Source organism: Oryx dammah, unplaced genomic scaffold (genome assembly GCF_014754425.2).
Source record: "Oryx dammah isolate SB20612 unplaced genomic scaffold, SCBI_Odam_1.1 HiC_scaffold_23, whole genome shotgun sequence".
In the NCBI taxonomy this organism is placed as follows: Eukaryota; Metazoa; Chordata; class Mammalia; order Artiodactyla; family Bovidae; genus Oryx; species Oryx dammah.
The window spans coordinates 73,728,815-73,749,302 of record NW_024070207.1 but is presented as its reverse complement, the minus strand read 5'-3'; the positions used below and the strand labels follow the sequence as shown (position 1 = coordinate 73,749,302).

Below are 20,488 nucleotides of genomic sequence, written 5' to 3'. Positions count from 1 at the left end.
TTACTCTCTTCCCCACAAATTCTCACCACTAATACAGCCAAATTGTCACACTTGTGGCTTCACAACCATACAAAGCTCCTCCTCATCCCTGAGACTTTTCACCTGCATCCTCTTATTTTATATGCCCTTCCCTCCCACCCACTCAAATTCTGCTACTTCTTTAAGAACCAGCTCAAATTTTCCCTCCTCCAGAAACCTTTCATGCATCCATCCAAGCCCACCTCTGAGTAATGCTAATGATGCCCAACCATCTCATTCAGCCCTGGGCATCCCCTCATGTTACTCACGGGAAAACCAAAACTCAGAGAGAGAAAGAGGACTCTCTAAAGGGCACAAAGCATGTGCAGTGGTACATTACCTGAACCCAAGTCTCTAGTCCACGAGTCCTCCCAATAACCAAAATATATGTCTTATCTATATTTTCCTCATGAAGACTACAGTTTCCTTGAATGTAAGACCATCTTCCACCCATTTATCTTTCCAGGACTTAACTGGAGTGTTGAAGGCTCTAGAGGTTTCTCTCTTGGCTTCATTGGTTACTAGCTGTGTGACTTTAGACAACCTAACCACTCTAAATCTCAGGTTCCTCATATACAACTGAAGATAAGGCCAATGCCTATGTACTTAGACTGTTGTGAATATTAAATGAAATAATGAATATAAAGTGCCTAGCACCTAGTATACACTCAACAAAGGCTATTTTCTTTATTGTTAGTATTCTTAATACTAACAAATCCTTGCTGGTAGTGGTTGATCAAAAATTGGAGGTGGGAGTTACTGGGGTAGGAGGCAATGAGAAAAGGAAGCAAACAACCAGCTCAGTCTGAGATTTGGTGGAATCCAAACAAGGTTAGTGGCGCGGCAGGACGTTTGTACGTCTGAGTTCCTAGTGCCATGTGACTGTGAGGGCCCCAAGCACATGGTTCCATCCTGGCGGCGTAGCTACCCTAACTCTCCCTCAGCTATTCTCAGCAGTCTGTAGGGGGAGCCAGGAAGCTAGGACAGGGAGAGGTTGCTAGAAATCTTACTAAGGGCAGAAACGACACCCCATCGCTACTCCCCACTGTCTTGCCCCTCCAGGACTCTCTCCAAGCTCTGTCCTCTGCGGTAGCTTAGCCGGGAGCTGTCCTTCAGCACCAGAGGCCGCCTTGGCCTCAGGCAGGACAGCGAGGGCGACAGCGGAGTTAGGGACAAGGGACTGGTCCGATCCGCAGCCGGCTCCAGCGTCGCCTAGTCACGGGAACGGGGGCGGCGACCCAGGGTGGCAGAGAGGCTACGAAGCTGCCTCCTGCTTTCTGCCTCTAACAATCACCCTCAGAAGTCCCCTAGCCCTCGGGGGGCAGTGAGCGGCCGTTACGGGGACGAAGGCGGGCGCCCAGGTCTGCGGGGGAGGGGGAGCGCCGGGGCCTGGGACTCAGCGTGCGGCGTGTGCACGCGGGGAGCGGGCGTATGAACGGAGGCGCTGAAGTGAATGGAGTTGGGGGTGGACTGGAAACATCCCCAAACAGCACAGGCTGCAGCCGGCTGGGGGGGGCGGGGGGGGGGGGCGAAAGTCCTGAGGCGCAGGCGCAGTCGGGGCCCCAGTCCCGCTCCCTCCTCCTCTTCGTGGCTCTTTCTCCGCCCCACTCCCCCCCAAACACACTCGCACACGGGCTCTCAAGGTGTTCTCCGCACAGCGGAAGATGGCGACAGACTGAGGGGGCATGGCCAGCGGGAGCCACGGGGCCGTGCCGCTCGGCTGCCGCCACAGCGGTCCGAACGCGAGGCGGAAGCTAGAGGCGCACTAAGTAAAGCCCCGCGTCGGCGTCCGGCGCCTGTGGCGCCGCGGAGAGCTAGGTGGCCCGCCCGAGCCGGAACTCCGGAAACGACGGGCGCTGAGCCGGAGCGGAGCTGGCCCCGGACTGGCCCCGGCGAACAGCCAGAGCGCGAGCGAAGCCCGAAGGGCCGGCCAGCGGGCCGGCCAGCGGGCCTAGGAGGGCGCAAGCGAGGCAGGGAGCGGTGCGGAGCGGGCGGCCGGCGGGCGGGCGGGCGGACGGGCGGGCGCGAGCGGAGCGGCGCGGGGCGAGCGAGCTGAGCGGAGCGCGGCGACCGGGCCCGCACGGCGGCGCTGAGGGGCGCAGAGCTGCGCCGAGCCGAGACGGCCGGAGCGGAGTGCTAGCCGGGCGGCCGCCGGCGCGGAGTGAAGCGGCGCTGAGCTCGGAGCAGCTGAGGGGCCCGACACTATGAGGAGTGCGGCGCTGCCGCCTCAGCCGCCACCGCCCCAGTGCCCCGCACCGCCCCCCGCCGGGACGCTGGGCAGTGCCTAGCGGGCCGGGCGGCCGCGCCCGGGCGGCGAGCAAGGGAGCGCGGGACGGGCGCGAGGAGGGCGCGAGAGCGCCCCGCCACTCCGGCCTGAGCGGGGCCCCGGGCCGGCCGGCCTGCCTCGCCATGCAGCCCCCGAGGTAGAGCCTGGACGGCGCCGAGGAGCGCGGAGCGGCGCGCAGCCGCCCGCCCGAGACGGCCGTCCGGCCTCGCGCCCGCCTGCTCCCTCCAGCCCGGACCCCCCTGAAATATGTTCAGGGGCGCTTGGATGTGGCCCGGAAAAGACGCCGCCGCGCTGACTATCTGCTGCTGCTGCTGCTGCTGGGCTCCCAGGCCGAGCGACAAACCTTGCGCCGACTCCGAGCGGGCGCAGCGATGGCGACTGTCCCTGGCGTCCCTGCTCTTCTTCACCGTGCTGCTCGCTGACCATCTGTGGCTGTGCGCGGGGGCCCGGCCCCGAGCCAGGGAGCTGAGCAGCGCCATGCGGCCGCCCTGGGGGACCGGCCGGGAGCGGCAGCCGGTGCCTCCTCGCGCGGTGCTGCCCCTGCCGCCGCCGCCGCCTCCCGGCCAGCCCAGCGCGCCCCCGGGCACCTGCGGCCCGCGATACAGCAACCTGACCAAAGCCGCCGCCGCCGCCGCCGGTCCCGGGCCGGACTGCGGCGGCGTCCCAGAACCCACGGGGCTGGACGCAGCTTGCACCAAATTGCAATCTTTGCAGAGACTTTTCGAACCGACTACCCCAGCGCCCCCTCTGCGGCCCCCCGACTCCCCTTCCCGTGCCCCGGCCGAGTTCCCCACCGCCAAAAAAAACTTGCTCAAAGGCCACTTTCGGAACTTCACTCTTTCCTTTTGCGACACCTACACGGTCTGGGACTTGCTGCTGGGCATGGACCGCCCCGACAGCCTGGACTGCAGCCTGGACAACCTGCTGGGGGACCTGCTGGCCGTGGTGGCTAGCCCGGGCTCCGGGGCCTGGGAGGTGTGTAGCAACTGTATCGAGGCGTACCAGCGGCTCGACCGACATGCTCAGGAAAAATATGACGAGTTCGACCTCGTGCTGCATAAATACTTACAGGCAGAAGAGTACTCAATCCGGTCCTGCACGAAAGGCTGTAAGGTAGGGACTGGCGTCCGCGGCCACAACGGCTGCCGCTTTGGCGGCGGGAACGGTGGCGGTGGAACCGGGAGAAAAAAGGTTTCCCCCTCTACCCACCCGACCGCCTCCCATCACCCCCACCGTTCTCAGTGGGCCACGGGTAGTGCTACTGTGGGACCCTCCGCGGAGAAGGGGCCTCAGGGATTTGGGTCAGGTAACCACCTGGCCAACTTCTATTGATTCTGGGTTTGGGCACCATCGGACAAGGGCTTTCTTGCATGCCGCCCCCCGCATGAGGCGGGAAGGGTTCCGGGGGGTGGGGCAAGTCAGCAAAGGGGTGGAAAGAGGGCTCTGGCTCCTCCAGCCCCCTTCCTTAGCCAGCGATGCCCCTTTCCTTTCCTGGGCTAGAATGGAAAGTCCTGGGACTGGCTGCTACAAGGGGAAGGCCAAAGGTGGGGGGGAGAATATTTGCCATCTAACCCTCACTCTTCAGCCCCTGCCAGTGGGTGAGGGGAGGGGCGCTTGGTCGTGGGACACAGCACACTGCTGACCTTATATGACCTGAGATGGCTGGTCAGAGCCTAGGCAAGTGGAGCCCCAGGGTGTCCGTTTTCTCCCAAGAAAGGAAGCTGCTATCTCCTCTCCACCGACAAGAGAATGAGCTGGGAGCCAGGCACAGCAGCTTGTGAGAGGGTCACTGGAGGCTGGTGCATTACAAGTCTCAGGTGCCTTCACAGCACGCTGGGGTGGCAGTGGAGGAAAAGCTGGCTTTCTAGCTGTTGGGGACAGGCGTCCAGAGGAGAGGCGAGGCTGCTGCAGAATGCACCTGGGGCAGAGCTGAGTGTTGAGAAACTTCTTGACCCTGAGCAGGGTCATTCTGGACAGAGTGTGTGGGGGCTGTAAACGTTTGGGACATGGTGCTGCTCCTTTGTTCGTGCAGCCTGCCAGGTGGCCTGCCTTTGAAAGGAAAAGGAACAGCAAGGTCAAAGGGTCAAGTGAAGAGGAGGCCAGGTGGGGTGCTGGCCTCACCCATCCTAGAACTGGGTGCTGAGAGGAAGACGGTTACCTCCCAGCCTAGCTTGTCTCCCTCTGAGGCTTTGGGGAGGGGAGGAAAGTGCCCCTTTCCATCTAACGTGACACCGTGGCCTTCTGCCGGGTTCCAAGCTCTTGGTGGGCTCCTTAGGGATTTGAGCAGGGGGTTGGGGAGGAAAGGGGTAGCTCCTTGCTCCTGACTTCACTTTCTTGTTCTCCTTGTTCCTGTTCTCGTAACCTAGCAGTCTCCCTCCCGCCTCCCTCAGCCTCAGCTGACTCACTGCCTCACTCACACTACCAAATGAGATATTCCACTTCTTAAAGGTGTACAGACAGATAGACATGCACACACTGCCAAACAGCACCACCACCCCAGGCAAAGTCACACAGAGATGGAGAGAGGTCGGCACACCCACAAACAGTGCCACTGAATCAGATATGGTGTCATACACATGCACATCTCCCCAGCATTTCAGAGACACACAGGCAGCAGTACCGTCACATGAAAAAAGGACACATTTTGTCACATAGGGATAGACATACACCCTTGATGTCAGCCACAGATACACACACTCAGTACAAACAGAAGGATGCAGCCCACTAGCAAGTGGAATAAAGGATGTCTGTCTTTTTGTGGTCTTCACTCTGACCCCATGGCCCTGACATTTTCTTTCCCACAATCTGCAGGATAAAAGAGAGACCATGCCACAACTTTCCCATGGGGTTTTCTTTTTCTCTAGGTCACGGTTGGCTTCAAACTCTGTCTGATGTGGCACTAAATAATAACCCCTCCCATTGATTATTTTTACCAGGCAGTTTGATGGAGAAAAGCAACTGGTCTCTTGGATTCAGGAGGCCTGATTATCTCTACCACTTGTTTGTAGTGTGACCTTGGGCACGTCACTTCACTTCTCTAAGCTTTTGTTTCCTCATTCATAAAACAAGGACAATAACCCAGGCTCTGCCCACATCCTGAGACTTGTGAAATTGAAGTGGGAAGAGGTAGCTGATAATATTTTGTAGGAATAATAGAACGTCTGATGGTGATGTCCTGCTTAGGGTTTTTATCCTCTCACATATATTATGAGATCACAACTGCCTGGGGAGGCTGGTAATACCAGCATCATTAGCTCCATTTTACAGATGGGGAAACTGAGGTGCAGGCTCAAGCAGTTTACCCCAATGCCACTTGGCTAACGAGCAGGAGTACCAGGCTTCTAACCCTCATGGTGTTGGTGCTAAGCCCATGCTTTGGCCGTGGTGTCTTATCTAGTCCACAGTGGCCTGGGTCCTCCCTGCTCTCCTTTGTCTCCTTGTTTTCTCTCTCTCTCTCTCTCACTCTCAAGTGAACTCCGCCTGCTCTCTTGCTGCCTGCTGTGCCGGGAGAAGGGCAGTGCAAGCTCCATGGCTTTCTTCCTGTCTTTCCCACCCTCTCCGAGGATGTGCTCTCCCTCCGCTGAGGCCTACACCCACAGGCCTCTCAATTCCAGCTGTATTACAGGCCCTACAGGAAAAGACAGCCTTGTTCCCCTCCTTCCTGCAGCCTCTCTCGCTTCACCCCAGTGCCCCATCTCTATCCCAGACCTTTTTTGCAGATCCCTAGTCTGGCCTACAGCTTCAAGCCGTCCTGCCCAGCCCCTCCCCCAAATGGGACCCCTTGGAGATAATGCCCCGTCCTCCAAGCTTCTCCAGGGTGGAAAGCCCACAGCCCCAGGCCAGGGTGAGGAGGCCTCTTCTGCTGCTGGAAACCAAACCTGGAGACTTTGCTCCAGGGCCAGGTGACACCCCCCCCACCCCCCCGTCCCCAGGGGCCTGTCCCGAGTATCTCAGATCTTTCCCGGGCAGCCCCAGAAACCCTGTTCTCTCCCTTTGCAGTGTCTGCCCCTGTTTTGGGCCACACAGGGCCCCACACATCATACCTGTCCTCACTGCTGCCTGTGACACCTCCCAATTTAGTACCAGCTGCGACATTTCCTTAATGTGCGACTGACTTCCTCTCGCACAGCAGGGCGATGATAACTTAGGCTGATGCCCATCCCCACCCTGGCCTCTCCCAAGCCCCAGGGCCACTCTCCACCCCTCCCTTAACTCCCTGTGCAGGTACCCCCTCAGCCTTTGCCTCCCGCTCTGCTTGGCCCTCCTGGCCCTGCCTACAGTTACTGGACCACCTCCTCACTCCCCCAACCCTCTCCATCTCCCAACCCTGCCAGGCCCTGCCTGGTTCTGATTGCCTCTTCCTTCATCCCTGCCCCTTCCCTCTTCTAAATTCAGTATAGTCTGATGGGGACAGTGGTGAAGATGAGAACAAAACCCTGACCTCCTCTCATAGCTCTGATCCAGGAGGAGATAGAAGCCCAAGAGAAGGCCGGTGCTCAGCTCTCTCACTAGCCATAGGGCCAGGGAAGGACGCAGTGGTTCTGTTTTCTTCTAGACTGACCCACACCCACCTGGCAGGTTGTATGTTTGGTTCTGGGTCTCACCCTGAGCAGGTAGGAGGAGGCTAAAACCCAAGTTCTCCTGGATATAGTTGAAGGAGCTGTTTCACCAGAAGAAGAGGAGACTCAGGAGGGTGTGGTCTCTGACTTCAGACCTCAGAAGAGTTGTCGGGGTGCCAAAGAAGAGGCATGTCCTGCTTAACCCCAAAGGGACTTCATGGTTAGAAAGTCCTAGGCTCAAACCCAGCTCTTTTATGTATTACCCATGTGACCTTGAGCTAGGGACTTCAGCTCTCTCATCCTCACTTTTCTCATCTGTAAAATGGAGCTAATTCATCAGAATGGCCCTGTGAGCTCACTATTAATGAGAAATCTGCACAGTACCTAGACCTGGCATGTCAGAGTTGTTCAGTTAACAGTTTTTTCCTTCCAGAGAAGAAACAGAGTGCCTTGAGAGGAGGTGAGTTCCTGCTTCCAGGGGAAAGGTCTAGGCTGATTCAGGCAGACCCCTGGAGGAAATGCTGTGGAGATGACTGACTCCAGATTAGGGCAGGTTGGACCAGCCACCTCTGAGGTCTGTGTCAGCTCAGAGCTAAGGCTCGTGAACAGAGGCTGCTCCCTCAGCAGCAAGATTGAATGGAGAGGGCCAGGAAGGAGGCCTAACACCCACAAGCAGGGGAAGGGGCTGGCAGCTGTTTCTGCCTCCCTGCCTTCCTCTCTCCTCCCACCTGCCACAGCTTTCCTACCAATCAGGACTCCCAGGCTAATGCCGGTGCTGCGAACAGGAAGCTCAGGGCACTGGGCTAAGGGCAGGAGCCCCAAGTTGGCAAGTGGTCCCTGTTGTCACCCAAGCTTGCAGGCCGGGAACAGTGCCCCACAGTCAGCCTCCCTGATCCAGGTTTCTTACAGGCAGAGAACCTGTTCACATGTGGGGGGTGGAGTAAGGAAGGAAGGGAGGGTCAGTCAAGAAGCAGGCTCCTAGGAACCATGGCAAAGCTTCGAGGAGGGGCATCCAGATCCGTGGAAGTTCATTGGCCACAGACAGGAGCACTGGGCTTCTGGGAAGAGCCAGCGATAGGGAAAAGGCGGTGTTTGTAGCTCGGACAGGATGTAGGAGCGTAAATGTGGGAATGGGAAAGTGGCCTCCTGCTGCCCACACCACTCTGAACCCCTTCACCCCTGTCCTGACCCACCCCATTCCCAACCCCCACATTCCCCCCAATTCTGACCCACCACCAACATCCCCTATCCATACACCAAGGACCGCACAATTTTCCCAACCTTCTGCTAGAAGGTCTCCCTATGTTAGTCACTCAATCGTATCCAACTCTTTGTGACGCCATGGACTGTATCCCCCAGGCTTCTCTGTCCATGGAATTCTCCAGGCAAGAACACTGGAGTGGGTAGCCATTCCCTTCTCCAGGGGATGTTTCTGACCCCAGAGATCAAACCCCAGTCTCCTACGCTCTTTACCGTCTGAGCCACCAGAGAAGCAGAAGGTCACCCTAGACCCTTCCCAAACACACCTGCACCTCACTCTCTATTTCTTATCCCCACACCTACACTCCTCTAGTCCTCACTTCTCCCCACAGTTACCCCCACCTGCTCCCACCCCTTCCTTTCCCCCCTCGCCCTTCACTGCTCCCTTCTAACAGCCAGCCCTCTCCCATCCCCCATCCTGCTCCATTCCCCTTGTCTCTCACACTCCCCCAACCTTTACCCTGCCCCACTGTGATCCTCTTCTGGCCTCATCCCCTAAGCACTATACTTCTTGCCCTTGTCACCTCCATGCCCCCTCACCCCTCACATCCCTCACACCCCACTGACTGTTTGCCTCTCTGATCCCCATCCCTCTTCCTGCCCCCTTTGATCTTCTGGTCCCCTCTTCTGTCCTCTCTCTCCCTCACTGCTCTTTTTCACCTTCCTGCCTTCTCTCCTCCCCACTCAGGGTGGACATGTGCACACATGCTTAGACACATAGACACAGACACACAGTCTTCTTCATGGCAACTTCCCATCCTTCCCACAGGCTGGTGCCTGACTACTATAGTCACCATAGCAACGGGAACCTCCAGGAAGGATACACTGGTATCTCCTGAAGGTGGGGGTGGGGGGAATTAGGTGGAGGAAGGGAACCCAGCAGCCTCCCATCCATCTCTTGGTCTGGCTGGAAGAGTCTGCTGAACACAGTGGAGGGAAGGGTGAGGAAAGGGAAGACAGTGTGTGCCGGTGGGGCTTAGACTAAAGGAGGGCCAAGGGTCTCCTAACACATCCAAGCACAGGAGGGTGCTTCTAAGCCACGTCGGTGTGTGTTGGTCTCCTCCTGCAGCATCAGTATCTCAGGGAAAGGGCACACCCACCCTTCAGTGTGTGGGTGCATCTGTAGGACACCTTAGACTCGAGGGTGGGAGTTTGCCCTAGAAAAACTTCTCCCTCAGGGCAGTCTTTTATGCTCCCACCCTGTGAGGCTGTTTACCTGTTGTGTGCCCTTGCACCCTGGGAATCAGACCTGCCCCTCCCTGCCCCCAGCTCACATCTCAACCACATGTGGATTCCAGCTGTAGGTGTTTGTTGGAAAGCCAGAGGCAGCTTCTGAGGCTAGGGTAGACAAATGTGGGCCTCCAGGAGCACCATTCTCTGACGCTGACCCGGGAGGCCTCTTGGGAACAGATGTGTTATTCCTATGGTTACAGGGGTGCAAACCAGGGTGTGTGCAGTGATGCTGGACCAGACTTTTCTTCCTGGGCATGTAAGGGGGTTCAGAAAAGCCTGAATTTTTGAGCCAGACAGGTGCTGAGAGGGGAGAGCAAGGGTACCAGGTGAATTGCAGCTGGCCCTGGGGAAGGAAGAAGTTACTATGGAGTAACAGGTGCTGCCAGGGCCAAAGCTCCTGTTTGAATGGACTCTGGAAAAAGGAGCTGGAACCTGAACCACAAGATTCTGGGCCAGAAGGCAAAGGCAGGCTGGCACCAAAGAAGAAAGAGAAGGGGGAAAAGAAAACTGCCAGCTTTCAAGTGCCTGGGAGATGCCAGGGGCTTTATGTGTGTCCATGAACGCAGTTAATTCTGACAGTCATCCTAGCAGGGAGGTACTCTTATAATCCCCTTTTAACAAATGTGACAACTGAGGTTCATCGACAGAAAGGGACCCATCCAGGTCACATAGCTAAAAGGTGGGAGGACTGCCACACAAACCCAGGTCTGTCCATTGTTTCCCCAGTCACGTCCATTGTTTCCCCAGTCACATATGTACAAAGAAATTCTTAATAAACTCCCTCCAGCTATCAGAGGCAATGCCCAGCTGACTATTGAGAGACTGGAGTGAGAAGCTGACCAAGTGCAAGGGGATCCAGCAACACCTACTGCCAACTTGTAGGGAGCCCCTGGAGTGGCTCGGATCCAAAGTGGGGACCTGCCAGCACTGTCTTGGTTCAGTACCCCAGTCTCTCGTCCTTGAGCCCCAGTGATAATCACTGGTATCCTCTTGGGACTGTGACAGAGGATGAGAAAGGGAGGTGTTTGCTCCCTTCTATTTCTAAAGGCTCTTCCAAGGAGATGGGAAGAGCTGGATTCCTCTTGCCTAGAGGGGAGGTATCTACTATATTCTCAACCCAAATCTGCTAGAAGGATCAACCAGAGCATGAGAGGAGTACATGCCCCTAAGCAGGCCTGAGCCCTGCCCAGCCTTTGCTGGGAGAGAAAATGATGAGACCTTGTTACCCCAGAGCCTCTGGGCTTTGGACACACAGTTCCCATGCCAGGGTTTTGGTGAGCCCTGGCCTAGGATGGCTGAGCTTCTCTCAGAGGTAGAAGGAAGTGCAAACTCACCAAGCTCTGCCTGGAGAAGGACATGTGGCAGTGGTGGGTGTTACTGTTGTTCCCTGTCTCTGTATTTGGTTTCCAGCAGATAGCATGGCTACCTGGCTGATCTGTGGAAGGTGAGCATATCTGCTTAGTGTTGAACTCAACTAAAACTTCCAACCAGGTTAATCCTTCAGAACTATTATAGACTCAGAATCTTAAAAGAGAAAAAAAAAAACTTTTTTTCTCAATTACCAAAAAAATGATCTTTGAAATGTTCTGAAAATAGAAATATAACAGTTTGAAAAGGGTCCTTGAGATGTTCTTAATGTTAGTGTATTTCCTCCCAATATGTCTTTTTGTGGCATAGTTTTTTACTGTAGTAAAATATACATAACATCAAATTTACCATTCTAACCATGTTTAGGTATACAGTTCAGTGGCATTAAAGTATATTTGCAATGTTGTACAACCACCTCCACTATACATTTCTAAAATGTCTTTATTATCCTAAATAGAAAATCTTTACCCATTAAACAATAACTCTCCATTCCTCTTCCCCCAGCCCCTGGTAACTTCTATTCTTCTTCCCATCTATAAATTTGACTATTCTAGATAATTCATTTAAGTGGAATCATATATACTTTTTGTCCTTTGTGTCTGGCGTGTTTCATTTAACATAACATTTTCAAGGTTCATCCACGTGGTGGCATGTATCAGTACTTCATTCTTTTTATGGTTGAATAATATTCCATTGTCTGGATATACCACATTTAAAAAATTCATTCATCTCTATGGACATTTGGGTTGTTTCCACTTTGGGACAATTATGAATAAAACTGCTATGAATGTTCATGGACAAGTTCTTGTGTGGACCTATATTTTCATTTCCTTCCATCTTTTGGCTCTTATGAGTAATGTTGTTATGAACATTGGTATACAAATATCTATTTGAACCCATGCTTTCAGTTCTTTTGGTTGTATACCTAAACTTCCTGGATTACATGGTAATTCTATATTTAACTTTTTGAGGAGCCTCCATATTGCTTTCTACAGTGCTGCATCATTTGACATTCTTATGAGCAATGCACAGGGTTCCAATTTCTCCACATCCTCATCAACACTTACTCTTTTCCTTTTTTTTTTTTTGATAGTAGCCATCCTAATGGATGTGACTATATATTTTTAACATAGTTGAAATCATCTAGGTTTTTTACTCTAGTCTTTCTAACTTATTGCTAAAGTTATACTGAGTATCTTTCCATGTAATTAAATATTCACAAACCACATTCTTTTCTTTTATTGGCTGTACCACATGGCCTGTGGGATTAATTCCCCTATCAGGGATCGAACCTGGGCCCTCGGCAGTGAAAGCACAGAGTCCCAAGCACTGGAGACCAGGGAATTCCCACAAACATCATTCTTGATGAGCATATAATATTCCATCCCATGAATTTAGTGCAATTTATTTACCTAGTTCCCTATTATTAGGTATTTACCTTCAACTTTTATAAATAATGCTGTGATGGATAACTTTGTCCATAAGTCTTTGTCACATCTACAATTTTCTTTTTCTAATAAATTTTCTACCTCAATCATTTTTTTCTTATTTCTGTACTTTGATAAGTTTCTTAAATCACAAAATAATGCACCTTCGTTGTACCAAATCTAACAATACAGAGGTTTATAAAAAAATATTTAATAATCTTCCTGTTCCCTCCTCTCCCAGTCCTACTGCCCTGAGGCCACTGATGTTAACAATTTGGTATGTATCCTTCCATCCCCCTTTCTGAGCTTACATCAGCATTTGTAAACAAAATGATTCTTTCCCTTGTTTTGCATACACTTGAAAGCATATACATTAATTCTGCAGAATGAACTTTCGGGATGAGTCTTACAGAATCAAAGAGTATTAACCTTTTTAAAGCTTGTGGCATACAAATTTCTTTCTTACCAAATTTCTTTCCAGAAGGGTGATTCTAATTTAAACCCTCACCAAAAATGTGAGACTAATTTACCACTCTTGTCCAGTTTTGAGTATCATATTTTTTAAAACTTTATTAATTTGGAGCTAAAAATGGTATATCATTGGTTGTAATTTGCATTCCTTAGGTCAAACACTTGTTTTTCTTATTTATGGGCCATTTGTATTGCTTCTTTTGTGAATTGTCTGTTTATGTCTCATGTTTTTATTATTGATTTGTATGTACTCTTTTATGTGTATTAATGAGTTTTTTCTGATTACATTTATGGCAGTTTTCTTTTTTCATTTATTATTTGACTCTTGGAGCTGAAAGGGGTGCATTGGAAGAAAAGGAACTATCCCAGGCACTTTTATATACTTTATCTCACTTAATTTTTACGTCTGTCTTTGCCTATATATTTATCCCTGTTTTACTTAGAAGACCGGCTCAGAGGAGTTAGGTAACTAACTCAAGGTCATCCAGCTAGTAAGAGTTGGACCTGGAATTTGAATTCAGGTCAAATCCAGTGATTTAGTTACCAGAAGGCAATGGTACTACCCAATCTGTACTAGTGTAATTTTACTATTGGTAAAGCTTTGTGCTAGTTGATTTACAGACATTATTTGCAGAAAGGTTAAGGATATATGCTCTTACTATCTCCCATTTTGTAGATGAGGAAAGTATAGATCAGGGAATTTAAGTAACTTGTGTGAGGTTTCATAACTAGTGAGAGCAGACCTGACCTTTGACCACAGGACTGTTTGAGGTTAAAGATGTTTGACCCTGTCTTCTCCCTATACATGCTGCCTCCCTAGGGACCATCTTCTTGGATACAAATTGCGGCTCAGAGAGAGAGAGTACTTTGCTTGCAGTCACATAGCAAATTAGTGACTGAGTCTCTCCCTCCTTACAGATGACTTGTCTAAGTTTCATACAGCCAGTTAGTGGCAGAACCCAGCTCTGGCTAACTACCTGACTGGAGCAAAGGCTTTTTGATGAAGAATATTTACAGAGCAAACTGGGGGGAAAGAGCAATTAGGTAGAGTGTGTGGCTGCCCTGAAACCTTTCTAAAGGAATGAACTCTGGTTTTGGAGCCTTCTAGAGCAAGGCAGTTCCAGGAGCCCCTACATGATAAGACCTAGGACAGGAAATCTCATGTCCAAAGACAAGAAGACCTTTCTACAAGGAGACAGCTGCCTTCCCATCACCAGTTGCTAAAGCAGGAGCAGTTGCCTCTTTTCAACACTCCCAGGGTGTATGTGTGTGTTTGTGCTTGTGCACATGCATACATTTAGAGAAAAGAGGAAAGGGAGTGCTTTGATGGAGGAATGGAAATGGTCTTTTGTAGCCCCTTGTACTTGAATGTTCTTCACCCCACACCCCCTTACAAAGAAAACTTATATCAGGAATGAGCTGCATACACAGATTTTAGAAAATCACTCTCCCATCCAGTCCTAGAAATCTCTCCCCAACTTGACCTGAAATTCCATCAAAAAGATTTGAGTAACAAGCTAATTACTTCAATGGTCATAGTGAAATGGAGGGACCATCCAAGAGGCAATATCATATATAAGAGCTTGGACACTGAAGTCCAGGTAAACCTGACTTCAAATTCTGGCTCAAAATCTGTGTACTACATAAAACAGTTGTTCAGACCTTTCATCTCTCTTGGAACCTCACTTTCTTTGAATTCAAAACTAAGAAATAGGGTCATTGAGAGGTTTCAATAACATATAACATGCTAATCTCTCAAGAACACAGTGCCTATGAAATGGAAAGTGCTCAAGAAATGGTAGCCATCATTATTGTTATTGCCTGTGTGGCCTTGGATGAGCTATTTAAATTCTGGTCCTTCCTGTTCTCACCTGTAAATATGTCTCCATCTCAGGAGGTGGTTATGAGGATTCAATGAGTTAATAAATGTCAGTTTCTTAGAACAGAGCCTGGCATATAGTAAGCACTTAATAAATGGTAGCTATTATTATTCTCACCTTAATTAGATGTATTTAGTCTAAATGACTGCTTAATACTCAATTGAGATCAACAACACTTTCCCTTCAGTTCAGTTCAGTTCAGTCGCTCAGTTGTGTCCGACTCTTTGTGACCCCATGAATCGCAGCACGCCAGGCCTCCCTGTCCATCACCATCTCCCGGAGTTCACTCAGACTCACATCCATCCAGTCCGTGATGCCATCCAGCCATCTCATCCTCGGTCATCCCCTTTTCCTCCTGCCCCCAATCCCTGCCAGCATCAGAGTCTTTTCTAATGAGTCAACTCTTTGCATGAGGTCGCCAGAGTCCTGGAGCTTCAGCTTTAGCATCATTCCTTCCAAAGAAATCCCAGGGTTGATCTCCTTCAGAATGGACTGGTTGGATCTCCTTGCAGTCCAAGGGACTCTCAAGAGTCTTCTCCAACACCACAGTTCAAAAGCATCAATTCTTTGGTGCTCTGCCTTCTTCACAGTCCAACTCTCACATCCATACATGACCACAGGAAAAACCATAGCCTTGGCTAGACGGACCTTAGTCAAAAGGTAATTTGGGAGCAGGAGGTGACATGTTCAGTGTGGAGGTGGAAAGTTAGGAGCCAGAAGGCAACTGGATAGATTCTAGTGAGTGAGAACACAGAGATATACTCAGGTAGGAGAGGGAAGAGCCAGAGATGGGAAGACTCCAAAGCCTTTATTTCCCTCACCCTCAGAGACCAAGCACAACTGACAGGTCCTTTCACTAGGTCTCTGTTCTCCCCAGCCTGTCATCTGTTTAGCAAGGTCCTGTGTCTGAGGATGGAAGTAAGGTAAGGGCAAGGAGCTGGTTTCAGAATACCTGCAGGAAGCTGGAGATACCTGCCTGAGCCTGAGCCCAGGATTAGCAACGTGTGGCAGACAGGCATGCCTGTGAGTGGGCAGTGGGATTTCATGCCCAGCACATTTGTGTGCAGCTCAAATGAAGCTATGGCTGTCAGTGTCACAGTGGTACCATTTCTGTGGGTGGTAGCCTGCACCGCTTGGGTACAGAGGCCACCAAAGTTCCCCTCCTCTCACACTAGTTCTTCTCTTTGGCTATGGGACCACTCATTAATTTCATTGGCCTGTTAACCTGGCCCAAGCCCATGGTGGTGATGGAATAGATGATCCACGACTAGACACTAGGACCTGGGGTTTTGGGGCTGAGTCTGGTAAGGTTGATCAGGTCAAGTGTTGGGGACTTTGTTTTGTTGTTTTTGAAGTTCATGGCTGCATATTAGTTTATATTCTTATTTTATTTTATCAAAGTAATATATGTTCATAATTTTAAAAGACATATAAGCTACACATATATACTGAATCTTCAGTTAAACACTTAGCTTTTTCTTCTGATATTTATTGTCACATTTCTCATGATGTGCAAATACTACTGATATTTTTTGACTTTTCTGTTTGAAATATCTGCACGTGAAGATACACACATATACATATATACATATGTATATCTATCACATATATACATATATATCCTTGTAGCATCTGTCTTTTAAATTATATATAATAAAATATATTTTAAATAATAAATAGCAATCTCAATGCTTATAATTAAAGCAGAAGCCCTCTGTTCCAACCCTAAGCCTCATTCTTCAGAGTCAAATACTTCTAAACTTCTTAGCTGTTTCTTCTGGTATTTACCTCCCATCTCTAAATAGTATGCCAATTTTATTATTTCTTGATTTTTTTCTGATTTAAATATGTACTGACTTTTTATAGAGGGGGATTTAGCTGTCTTACTACCAGCAACACCGTATGCACACTCCTCTCATATATATCCAATATTGTCATACCATAATTTCTGGTTTTAACAGTATTCCATATTTATATTATTAGGATTATAAATATTGTTCATAGCTGACTCATGTAGAATACTGTGATTATATTTTCTTCCTTGGCCAACTTGTTTTCCTGGAGTTAATAATTGCCTCTTTTTTACCCCTATTTGCTTAGTTTTCTATGATTTTTTTTTTTTTTTGCTAATGCATTCCCAATTTCTCCATCAAATCTGTAAAATTCATGTAACACATTACATAACCCATTGCTTCCATCCTTTTCTTGGGGATCTCCACCTTCCTCTAGTCTGGACTAGTTGCTGGAGGCTTGGCTTTTAAGCGCTTGGATTTCAAGCACTTAGCAAGCATCTCTTCTGTACACCTAGTTCCTTGTGAAGTCCTGAGGGAAATACATAGATATGTAAGATACAACCCCTGTCCTCAGGGAGCCTACAGTCCCAAGAATGTAAATAATTTATTCAGATATCTCACCAGAAGGCTTGAGCGCCTTCCAGGGACTTTGATCTAAGCTATATCTTTGATCCCACACTCTAGGCAGAACTTCCTCCCTCCATCTCCACTAGGTTATCAGAAGAATACAGTATAGTCTCCCAGAGAGCAAATGTGTTCTTAGACTGTATTAACAGAAACAGAGCTTCTATGATTGGAGGGCTGATACTTCTACTTGACTCTGTTGATAAACTCTGTCTAGGGATTGCATTCAGTTGCAAGGGACATGGAAAATAGGAACTTGTCAGAAAATGATGATGGCATGGCAGCTTGGACCAGTCAGAGGGCCCTGAAAACGGTGGTCTTGGGATGTTGTCCAAAGTTGGCTGTAGCAGTCAGAGCCCCGGCTCCAGCATAGGGGCCTGTGCAGAATGTGAGATATTTAGCTCCCTGTGGTATACTGATGAGAAGAACTCTTCCACTACACACTTCAGTTTTGCCTAAGGAGATATGTGCAAGAACTTTCTTCAGAATTACTGCACCATTAATAAACAAAAGAATATTCAGAGAGGAGAATTATAAGATGTTCTATGCAGGAAATGTATGATGTAGTATTAGGAATGGAGGATAATAAGCATTTTGCTCCTTGGTGCAAAAAACCAGATGTAATATCAAGGAGATCTGAATACTGCAAAACATGATTAAAAATTGGGTTTCTACCTGCAGTGGAGCACTATATATCAGTAGTAACCTTAGTGTAACCAGATTTGGTAAAGGCATACTGTGCTGATGGGAAGCTCTTCAATCATTTGGAGACTGTTTGGCATTTTAGTCCAGGTCTTCCTGGCTACCCAAGAACTTGTACTTTGGATTTTTTCAATTTCTCTTGAATTTTGCAAACTTCTACCACAGCTGGCCACATGGTTTTTCAATGAAGTTGTAAAGCAGATGGTGTCTGCCTTTGAAAGAAGAGCATGTAAGCTGTATGGTCCAGAAACAAATATACTTCGGGAATTAATGCTTCATGAAGTTCATCGCACATAAAGAAAAAAACAAAGTGGTCACCTACTTGCAGCTAGTTTGTTAACTTTTAGGAAGTGCTTTCATCATTTGCTTTTAGAAGTCAGAAAAAGTGAAAGAAAATGAAGTCGCTCAATCGTGTCCAACTCTTTGCAACCCCATGGACTCTAGCCCACCAGGCTCCTCTGTCCATGGGATTTTCCAGGCAAGAGTACTGGAGTGGGGTGCCATTTCCTTCTTCATGAGATCTTTCCAACCCAGGGATCAAACCCAGGTCTCCCACATTGTAGGCAGACGCTTTACCATCTGAGCCAACAGGGAAGTCAGAAAGCATTTGTCAAACCCAGCTTTGATTATAAACTTGTACCATTGAAAATTTGCACTTGAAATATGGAACCACGTGTATGTAGAATTTAATCAAGTTTAATTCAGACTAATATGTATATTAGCATATTTATAATAATGGGGTGTCATCACTGTTGCCAGAATACCGATATCACTCTTCTGAACAGAAATCAAAACTGTAAATTTAAACCTTTTAATTATCATGTCACATGAAGAGGCTGGTTGAGATACTCATGAAGTGTGTATAATATTAACCATATCATGTTTAAATTATTAAATTCAGACTATTTATAACTTATTGTTTTAGGGCCTGCCTCATGGCTTAGGATATTGAGTGATCATCAGATAAAGTAAAACTTTGACTTAAAAATATTGTTAATGAAGGTTCCCTGGCACCTTTCTTATTTTTAAATTGTTCCTATGGGTAGTGTAGATAATTCAATGTTAAACTGAGTTTAGCTTCCAGATAAATAATTTTTTGTTGAGTGGTCCAGAGTTTTAAGCTACTTTTCTCTTTGTTTGCAACCCTCTCCCCAGTCCTTTGACTGCTATTTTAATAATGCTGAATCAGTGTCAAATTTTATCTATAGCAATGGACAATAAATGAAGATAAGTTGGTTGATATGTCTACAGCACCATGCATCCTTATTTTCTATTTATTGTGTGAATTCACTTTCAATAATGTATTTCAAACTGATATTGTTGTAAACAAATCAATGTAAGGACTGAAGCGGTAACTTAATAAAGTTAATTTGTTTAAAAAAAAGAAAAAAAAATAGGAATTTGTCTGAATAGGAACAACCAGGATAAAACAGAAATGGAAACTACATCCCCCAAAATAGTTGAAAAACTAGTTTGGCTTCTTGGAAAAGTAGTGTACACATAGCTCTCTCCATTTTTCTTCCCTCACATTCCCTTTTAAATTGGTTTCTGTCCCCACTGCTCCACTGAAACTGCTCTCACCATGATGAAACTGCCAGCGTGTCCTCATCTGCTGAGCATTCTTACTCTTTGAAACTTTCCTTCCCTAGTTTACAGAATGCCAGTCTCTTCTGTTTTTTCTCCAAGCTCTTTAACCACCCCCTCATCTTCATCATACTCCCTTCTTCTACCTACCCCCTAAATGTTAATGTTTTCCAGGGATCCACTGTTGGTCCTTTGCTCTATGTGTTCATTCTCCCTAGGCAACATCCTCTGCTTCTTTGGCTTCCACCATTGCTTTATAAGTCAGAGTGAGCTAGGTTGTGCTGTGACAGAAAGAAAAGTGAAGTAGCTCAGTCGTGTCTGACTCTTTGTGACCCCATGGACTGTAGCCCACCAGGCTCCTCCATTCATGGAATTTTCCAGGCAAGAGTACTGGAGTGGGTTGCCATTTCCTTCTCCACGGGATCTTCCTGACCCAGGGATCGAGCCCAGGTCTCCCGCATTGCAAGCAGATGCTTTTACCGTCTGAGCCACCAGGGAATTCCCAAATATCAGAGGCTTATCACAGCAGTTATTTCTTGCTCATAATACATGTCCAAAACAGGTCATCAGGGAGCATCTATTCATGATGGTCACCAAGAGACCTAGGCTAGTAAAAGATCCATTTCAACATCACTTCCACAGTCAGCAGCAGAGGGAAGAGAATGTGGCAAATCATACTCCAGCTTCTTAAAGCTTCTCCCCAGAAGTAATCCAGGTCAGTTCAACTCACATTTCATTGGCCAAAGTCTTATGGCCATAGCTAATTTCAAAAGGTATGGGAAAGTATAGTCCTACTATGTTCCTGAAGATTAACTCCTTAACCATTGGTAACTTCTAAACCTTTATCTCTAGCCCAGACCCTCCTTCTGAACTCAGACCATTATGTCCAACTGCCTCCTTGACATTCTACCTTGCCTAGTATATATTGACCTATACTTCAAAGTCAGCATGAACAAAAACTGAATTCTTGACCCCTAAATCTACTTCACCTCCTGCTTTCCCTTCCTTAATGAATGAAACTACTATTCATCCTGCCACCCAAACAAGAAACCTGGTAGTCATCTTGACCCCCTTCCTCACCCTCAATCCCCATATCCCTAATTTATCTCTTCTCATATCCATCCCCTTCTCTCTGTTTCTTAATTCTGCTGCTACTGCTTCACTTGAGGCCCCCATCATCTCTCACTCAGATTGTTTGCAGTAGTCTCCTAGCTGATCTCTCTACCTCCAGTCTTGATGCCTATAATCCATCATCCACATTTCCGGAACATAAATCTAAAAA

General features: G+C 48.5%; 1 protein-coding gene and 1 pseudogene across 1 annotated transcript in view; both read left to right on the top strand.

Moving 5' to 3' along the window:
• Positions 1-2,493: 2,493 nt before the first annotated feature.
• FAM155B (family with sequence similarity 155 member B) overlaps positions 2,494-20,488 on the top strand; it is a 28,708-nt gene continuing 10,713 nt past the window's right edge. The window contains exon 1 of the mRNA XM_040265760.1: positions 2,494-3,418. Coding sequence (XP_040121694.1) covers positions 2,552-3,418 — 867 coding nt within the window. The 5' untranslated portion in view covers positions 2,494-2,551. The remainder of the gene's footprint in view (positions 3,419-20,488) is intronic.
• On the top strand, positions 16,976-18,031 carry LOC120882037 (annotated as a pseudogene).